This window comes from Terrapene carolina, unplaced genomic scaffold (assembly GCF_002925995.2).
Source record: "Terrapene carolina triunguis isolate 2854851 unplaced genomic scaffold, T_m_triunguis-2.0 Scaffold66, whole genome shotgun sequence".
Lineage (NCBI taxonomy): Eukaryota > Metazoa > Chordata > Testudines > Emydidae > Terrapene > Terrapene triunguis.
Window position 1 is genome coordinate 91,085,742 of NW_020664417.1, and position 8,053 is coordinate 91,093,794.

The 8,053-nt window shown below is 46.9% G+C and overlaps 1 protein-coding gene across 2 annotated transcripts in view; it reads left to right on the forward strand.

Moving 5' to 3' along the window:
• SMYD1 (SET and MYND domain containing 1) overlaps window positions 1-8,053 on the forward strand; it is a 45,089-nt gene that overhangs the window by 28,059 nt on the left and 8,977 nt on the right. For both annotated transcript variants that reach the window (XM_024217739.1, XM_024217740.1), the window contains one exon: window positions 2,768-2,960. In XM_024217739.1, coding sequence (XP_024073507.1) covers window positions 2,768-2,960 — 193 coding nt within the window. The remainder of the gene's footprint in view (window positions 1-2,767; window positions 2,961-8,053) is intronic.

Genomic DNA, 8,053 nt, shown 5'->3' on the forward strand with positions numbered 1-8,053 from the left:
AATATGATCTGCATCCAAAAGAAGCAGGCAATTCATTGTCATAAATTAGAACTGAAATATTTTTAAATGATTTTCACCATTAATGTTGTTTGTTTTCTCAATGCATTTCCATGAAAATAGACTAGTGAGTTTCACGTTTGTTTACAGACATCATATCTGGTCAACTTCATTTTCTGGCTGTTTTGTGTCAGCACAATAGGGCAATGTTCCGGTTACAAACACTGCAAGTTCATTGGAATTTCGGAGGAAGACGGGAAGGTCGTGGGAGCAGTTTTGTTGATCTTAAAGTCTTGTAAAAACCCTGTTTTGAGCCCTTATTAAGCAGACAGTGTTCCTGTAACTGTATAGTTCCAAACAATTCCTTGTATTTCTACTTTTTTCCCCAAAATTTGCCAGTTCCTTCTATGGTACGGCTGGCTGGTTAAAAATACCTAAACGTCTACTGTGCTTGGACTACCGGGGCATTATCAGAGTTCAAAAGCTTGATTTTGTTTCTCCAAGTTTATGACTGGCCTTTAGTTAAGGCCCCACTAAGGCTGAAAAAGGATGTGCATATATGTAAATCTTCACCATGGATACTGTACCTTATGCATTTTCTCCTTAGAGTCACGGCTGGTTGCACCTTACTCTGTGTAAATGTAGTACTTTCTTGTGACATAACTAATAGCTGTCCTTTTTGATGGCATGTTCAGTGATGAGTCTAGTACGAAATATCCTGCTGATATAATCTAATGCCAACAGGTGGTCAGGGCCAGCCGCACAGGATGAGTAACTTAGGTAGCAGCCCTAGAATTTTATGGCTGAGAGATTCAAAATTGCAACCCCTGCATAAAACCAACCAAACAACAACAAAAAACAAGGAGTCCTTGTGGCACCTTAGAGACTAACAAATTTACTTGGGCATAAGCTTTCGTGGGCTAGATCCCACTTCATAGTTATGGTCAAAAAACATAGTTATCTTGCGCAAATTTTAATCTTCTTGGAAAAATGCAGTAATGAAAATCACTGAAGTATATCTGCTCCATCCCTTGAAAATTCCCCGTGTATGCTTTTGGCTGTATTTGCATTAGGTGCCACTATTTAAATGAAAGTCAGGAGTTCTCATATGACCTACCCTGTACTGCTGAAGTCAATGGGAATGTTGCTATTGACTTCAATAGGAACGGGCTCAAACCTTTAGTAAAAGAGGATAACTATTTGAATTGTTTCAGTTCCCATGGCCCCACTTTCCTCCCACTCAGGTCTGGTGTGCTGCTCCATTTAGCTCTGCAGTTTACAAACTAATGTCGTTACTGCCGCTCTCAAGGCAGTGATGGGTCATGCAACTAACCAGCTGAGTAATAGCAGGATTGGGAGCATGGTGATAGATTAAAACACGGTAAAATGTACTGTAGATCCGGTCACTGGACTAGCTCCCTTTTGCTGATCTGTAAGTATGTTTAGCAATGCACAAATACATTTCGCCCACTAACTGGCATTGCAGGAACAGCCCTGGGGCTCTGTTCCCAAAAATGTAGTGATCTAGTGCTAAGGATGGCCAGAGTTGCTAGTAGGTGGATGGGGGGAAGGGTCAAAAAGGGTAGAATAAAGGATATATATATATATATATAAACAACCTAGTACTTTTAACCATCTCCGAGGGCCTGATTTACAGTCACTTGATGGAGCTTTCCCCACCTTCGATAGTAACCCTGCTGGGCTCAATTCTCCTCTCAGTCACACCAATGCAGCCCGTTAACTTCAGTGGACTTGTACCAGTGTAAAGCAGAGGAGAATTTGGCCTGCTCCAGTGAAACAAACTGTGGTGGACTTTTGAATATCCAAGGGCTTTTAAACACATGCTAGGGGATGAAACCAAGATGCAAAGTGCTGACTCTTTAAGGGGGTGGGGTGGCATCATTCCGTAGCTTTCACCAGAGTACTTTAGTAGCAATTGGTATTTTCTGTATGGTCAGTAAAGACAATAGTAACATGCTGGCAGTTAGAGACATGGGACAGTTTTGTTAGGAAACCTGAAGCCCATGTGAGATTGGCCTCACTGCACATTTGAAGCGTGGCCATCTTCACTGAAGGGTTTGCTAAATCTTTGAGTAGAGATGGTGAAGGGACATGAAAGTCACTTTCAGATTCCTGATCCAGGGCTTTGGAAAAAACAAAGAGTCTCTCCCACCTTTCAGGAATCCACCCCACGTTTTACACTGAGTTCCAGTATGGCCTGGGTGGGGGTGGGGAGGCAGTTTAGTCAGTGCTTTGTGAATATTCACAGGGTGCAGACATGATCAGAAAGGCTAGTTTTAGTAGTAGCTGTGTACTATCTAGTGTCAGTGTCTTCATTTGAGGAGATTCCCCAGTAAACCAGAACACAGCAATGGCCTGGAACCAAAGATCCACATCCAACTACCCTTAAACATAATAAAAGTTTGTATCTTAGATTCAGCCCCTAGCTATATAAGTGGATCCAGATCTGAATATCACATTTCAGGCCATTTACTACTTTCAAGTGAACTTCTGGTTGGGACAGAGAGAGGTGCAAGAAGCGGTGAAGGGTTTGGACGAGGCGTTTTGTAGTGTGATTTAGAATAGCTGAAGTGCTGCACAGCTGTGTATTTTCTTCAGTATTCGAAGGGTTAAAGTGGTCCTTTAAGATAACAGTTTGGTTATCGGAGGCAGGAGCTTTAGTGGAAATTGTCCCTTTCCGTTTTGCAAACAGTGTCCTGGACTTGAGATGTCGCTTTCTAATTCCACATCTCTTCTTGTCTGAAACCAGAATCGAGCTGCGTGCGCTGGGTAAGATCTCACCTGGGGAAGAGCTGACTGTCTCCTATGTCGATTTCCTCAACGTCAGCGAAGAGCGGAGGCAGCAGTTGCAGAAGCAGTACTATTTTGACTGCACGTGTGAGCACTGCCAGAAAGGGATCAAAGATGATCTGATGCTGGCTGTAAAAGAAGGTGAAAACAAGGTACATCACTGACTTTGTTAGCAGCTCTCAGTCAAGGGGCGATGCTTCTTCTTCACTATTTGTATTGCAGCAGACAATAGGGGTTACCGCCCAGGGAATAGAAGACAGGGTAGGCCAGAGCTAGCCCAGGTAGGTTAAAAGGAAGTTTCCCTGGTTACAAACACAGGGTCTAGGTCAGCGTTTCGGCCGCCAGGGGCTTTTCTTGGGTAGTGATTTTGGGGGAAGGGGCAAAGCAGTGGCCCCTCCTCTGGGGCTGCCAGGAGGGGTTGGGCCCTGCCCCCCTCTGGAGCCACAAACACCAGAGGAGCAGACAGCCGGTGTGAGTTCCCCACCTTCCCGGGGGCGGTGGGACTCAGGCTTCTGGCTTCAGCCCTGGGGTGGTGGATGGCAGGGTCTGGCTGCACAGCAATGGGCTCCTGCCACTGGCTCTGTCCGCGGGGCTTTGGGCTCCAGGCTTTGGCTGCACTGCGGCAGGCTCCATCCCTCGGCCACAGGACTCCATCCCCGAGCTGACCCCACCCCATCGCCCTGATGCATCCCGACTCACCTCCCCATCCAAGGCTTAATTTGTGCCCCAGCTTGCCAGGGCTGAGTAAATCTGCTGGGAAAAGTGATATTTGAATGTTTGTTAATATCACTTTCGCTGCCTCCCATCTAGCTAACAAGTCGGCTGCTGTGAAAAGTGATATTAACAAACCTACAGATATCGCTTTTCACAGAAGCAGACTTACTAGCTAGCAAGTCTAAAAAAATGCAACCAAAAAAGCAAAAGAAACAACAATAAAAAAAAGACAAGAACATGCAAAGCACCTTATTTGTGTTTCTATTCTGTTTAGGTCCAGTAAAGAATAGAGACGACTGTACATTATTTTTATTATTGAGTCTGCAAAAAAAAACCTCCATAAATAAGTTATTATGAATTGGACATGTATATGTGCATATTTATTTGTTTTTCATAAAGTTAATTAAGTATTTTAGGAAAAATTGCTTGAGTGGCCACCAGCAAGAGTTGGTGGCCGCACTCTGAGGCCACCAAAAACGTTGTTGTGAGAACCCCTGGCTAGGTCTTTGTGGGTGGCTGCATTGGGTCTATTCTCTGTGGGAAGTTCACATGACAGGCTGTTTGTCTTTTGGGCAGAAGCATAGTGACTTGTGTTTGTTTATTATTCAGCTTCACCTGAGTTCTTGGAAGAATAGTTTGTGGGGTGTCTTGTAGGTATTAGGCTGTTTTCCTTGACAGGCTGTTTTATTTTGTGACGGTGCTGATAGCTCCTGATTACATGTAAGTGGGAATTTTTTCCCCTTGATTGCTGTTCTCTTTCTTTATTCACACAATGATCAGCCTCTCTCTAAATCAAAGCACAGCTGAACTACCTTAAGGACCTAGTCCTGCAACTTTGCACTCATGCAAGTAGCATCACTGAAATCAGTAGAAGCTTGATCCTGCAATGGGAGTCCTGTACTTGATTTTGTTAGGACTACTCCCGCAAGTAAAGGTTTACAGGATCAGGCCCTAATTGAAGTCGAGGGGACTACTTGTACAACCAGGAACCACTCACCTGAGGAAGGGCTGCATGCAGCCCGTAACTCCTACTAACTGCTGGGAGACCACTGCAAATTAAACTGTTGTTTCGTTTTTATTCTTTACTATAATAATTCATCGTGTACTAGTAAATTACCTGTCTCTATTCTCTATCTGTGGCCACTTGTACCACACTTATCACTGTGGGGTCTGAACACCTCCAGCAATATATTCAGAAATCTGAGATCTTTCTACAGCACCTGCTGTTAAACCTTTAGGCTACATCTACACAACGAGTGAGGGAATGCGATTCCCTGGCTCATGTACATATACTCGTGTTAGTTCTCATCCAGCTAGGGTGTGTATAAATAGCATTGTAGTGATGGTAGCACCGGTACAGGAGTGGAGTCACATACCCACTGCTTTTCAGGTGGGCTTGTACTCAGCAGGGCTAAGCCATGCCTCTGCGGCTGGTCATAGTGTTGACAGAGCCTTAGTGAGCAGCAAGGGCTTGTGTGTCTCTGTGTGTGTGTGTATCAGTGGGGATCTGCTATACATACAGTCAGTGTGTGTCACTTTCAGGGTGAATATTTTCCATATCTTTTAGTGCCCTCATGGAAAAATCTCCCTGTACCTATGCAAGACCTGGGATTTTAGGTATTAAAAATACTCTCCATGCATAGGTAATAAATCTTGGTATTGACCTTAACAGGAGACAGTGTCTGCTTGCTGCTCAGCTTGTCTACATTCTCCGAATTCAGGCTCAGTCCCCAGTTAGTAGCAGCCCTCACAGCTGCGTGGAAAATGCCCTCTGAATAAATGACAGTTTACGTACTCGACAGCCGTTCCATTCTCTGATCCTTCACCGCTTCAAATTAGTGGAAAAAGCTTCCATCGATTTCAGTGGGACCGGGATTAGGCTCTTAGTGAAGGCAGGAAACAGCTTTCATTTAACAATTCATGTAGGCAAATGGGATAGCTCCTCCGCCCCCCTCCCCTCAAGCATGTGCTGCTACTGTTTAAGTGACATTTCAAGTGCCCATTATAGGAGTCCCTTACTCAGACAAAACAACTTGCATTGACATCAAAAGTCCTTTTGAACAAAGTCTGCAAGACAGGCTAGGACCCCAGGGGTACGTCTACACAGCAGCCAGGAGGTGTGAGTCCCAACTGGGCTAGAAAAGACATACACTAGCTCTGCTTGAATTAGCATGCTAAAAATAGCAGTGTGGATGTTGAGGCACAGGTAGTGGCATGAGCTGGCTGGTTGAGTCCAAGCCTGCCTGGCCCCCCGACCACACTCTGGTGGCTAGCCTGTGCCACAATGTCCATATTGTTATTTTTTGCGTGAGTTTGAGGAGTGCTAGCATGTGTCTGTCTACCGGGGCTGGGAGGCATGCTCTCACCTGCAGTGTAGACATATGCATTGGCCTGCTAAACCCAGGGTTGTGAGTTCAGTCCTTAAGAGGGCCCCTTAGGGGTCTGGGGCAAAAACAGTACTTGGTCCTGCTAGTGAAGGCAGGGGGCTGGACTCAATAACCTTTCAAGGTCCCTTCCAGTTCTAGGAGATAGGCTAGGATATCCCAAAAGCACTATTCAGGCTTAAACCCAGGTTAAAATCTGGTTATCTTCAGTCTTTTAAGCTATAACTCTGTATACAGGCTCTGAGTAAAAGACCCTTCTTGTTCCTCGTATTGTAAACTGTCAGGGCACTTTCTCGCCTGGCTGTCATTAGGATCACAGGTGGCCGTCTCCACAAATTTAGCAAAATCTAACACAAAGATTCTCCAAGCCTCCCGCAGTCCAGATGTTAAAAGCAAACAACGGAGGGATCAAAATCTATTCCTCAGGTTCAAACCCAGGATTACGGCTTTGGTTCTTGGTCATATAACAGTGTTGTCAATTTTACTGTGAATTTCACAATAAAGGGTGTTTTTCTTGAAACCCCACCTCAGGGCATCATGTGATAATAAAACAACTTCAGCTTTCCTTAGAAACAAAAGAAGTAGATTTCTAGCCCTTGTGATTGCGGGGAAAACTGTAGAGTTTAATTTCAGAAAGGGGAACTACACAAAAATGAGGAAGTTAGTGAAACAGAAATTAAAAGGTACAGTGCAAAAAGTGAAATCCCTGCAAGCTGCATGGAAACTTTGTAAAGACACCATAAAAGAGGCTCAACTTAAATGTATAACCCAAATTAAAAAACATAGCAAGAGAACCAAAAAAGTGCTACCGTGGCTAAACGACAAAGTAAAAGAAGCAGTGAGAGGCAAAAAGGCATCCTTTAAAAAGTGAAAGTTAAATCCTAGTGAGGAAAATAGAAAGGAGCATAAACACCGGCAAATGAAGTGTAAAAATATAATTAGGAAGACCAAAAAAGAATTTGAGGAACAGCTAGCCAAAGACTCAAAAAGTAATAGCAATTTTTTTTTAAGTACATCAGAAGCAGGAAGCCTGCTAAACAGCCAGTGGGGCCACTGGACGATCGAGGTGCTAAAGGAGCACTCAAGGATGATAAGGCCATTGACCAGAAACTAAATGAATTCTTTGCATCGGTCTTCACGGCTGAGGATGTGAGGGAGATTTCCAAACCTGAGCCATTCTTTTTAGGTGACAAATCTGAGGAACTGTCCCAGATTGAGGTGTCATTCATAGGTGTGCGCACGGGGTGTGCCGGGTGTGCCCCGGCACACCCTAATGCCCTGAGCTCCAGCTGGGAAGGCTGCTCCTCCCCCATCCCCTCCTCAGCTGTTTGCCGGGCAGGCTCAAATCAACTGCTTCCTGCCTCCCTGCTCCGGCAGGGGCTGAGTGAGTCTCCCACACACATACACACACACACAAAAAAAGCCTTAGGGTTAGGTGTGGGCGGGAGTGCGGGGCTATCAGCAGCAGCACAGCCAGCCCCTGCTTGCCTCGGGCTGCCCCGCACCTCTTGGGCTGGTGGCCATGGCGTCCACGTGTATGGCTGCTCCCTGCCAGCCAGGCTCCACTCCGGCCACAGCAGGCAGCAGGTGACCCAAGGGAGCCCAGCTAGGCTAGGGCTGGGTGCAGTGGGAGAAGCTCCAGATACCGGCAGGAGCCATGCGGGGGTGGGGGAAGAGAAGCCCCAGATGGGGCTGGAGCCACGAGGGGGGAGGGAGTGGGGGTGGAGGAGAAGCCCGGACCCCGGCAGGAGCTGCACTGGAGTGGGAGGAGGGGTGGAGGAGCCACACTGGGGCAGGGAGGAGAAGCCGGACCCTGGCAGAAGATGTGGGGTTGAAGTCCCCGTCTCGGGAGCTCCAGCCACCCTAGTGGCAAAAGTTGCAGGGCTGAAGCCCTGACCCCACTCTGTGTGGAGCTGGCCTGAGCCCCTCTGTCTCCCATCCCACCTGTGGAGCTGGGGCTGCGTGCTTCTGTGGGGCAGTGTTTGGCTCCGCGGGAGGCTAGGACCCTCATCTCATGGTAAGGGGTCCAGGGCCAGGGGGGTTGGATAAGGGGTGGGGGCAGTCAGGGGACAGGGAGCAGGGTGGGTTGGATAGGGGGTGGGATCCTGGGGGGGGGGGGGGGGGGGGGGGGGGGGGGGGGGGGGGGG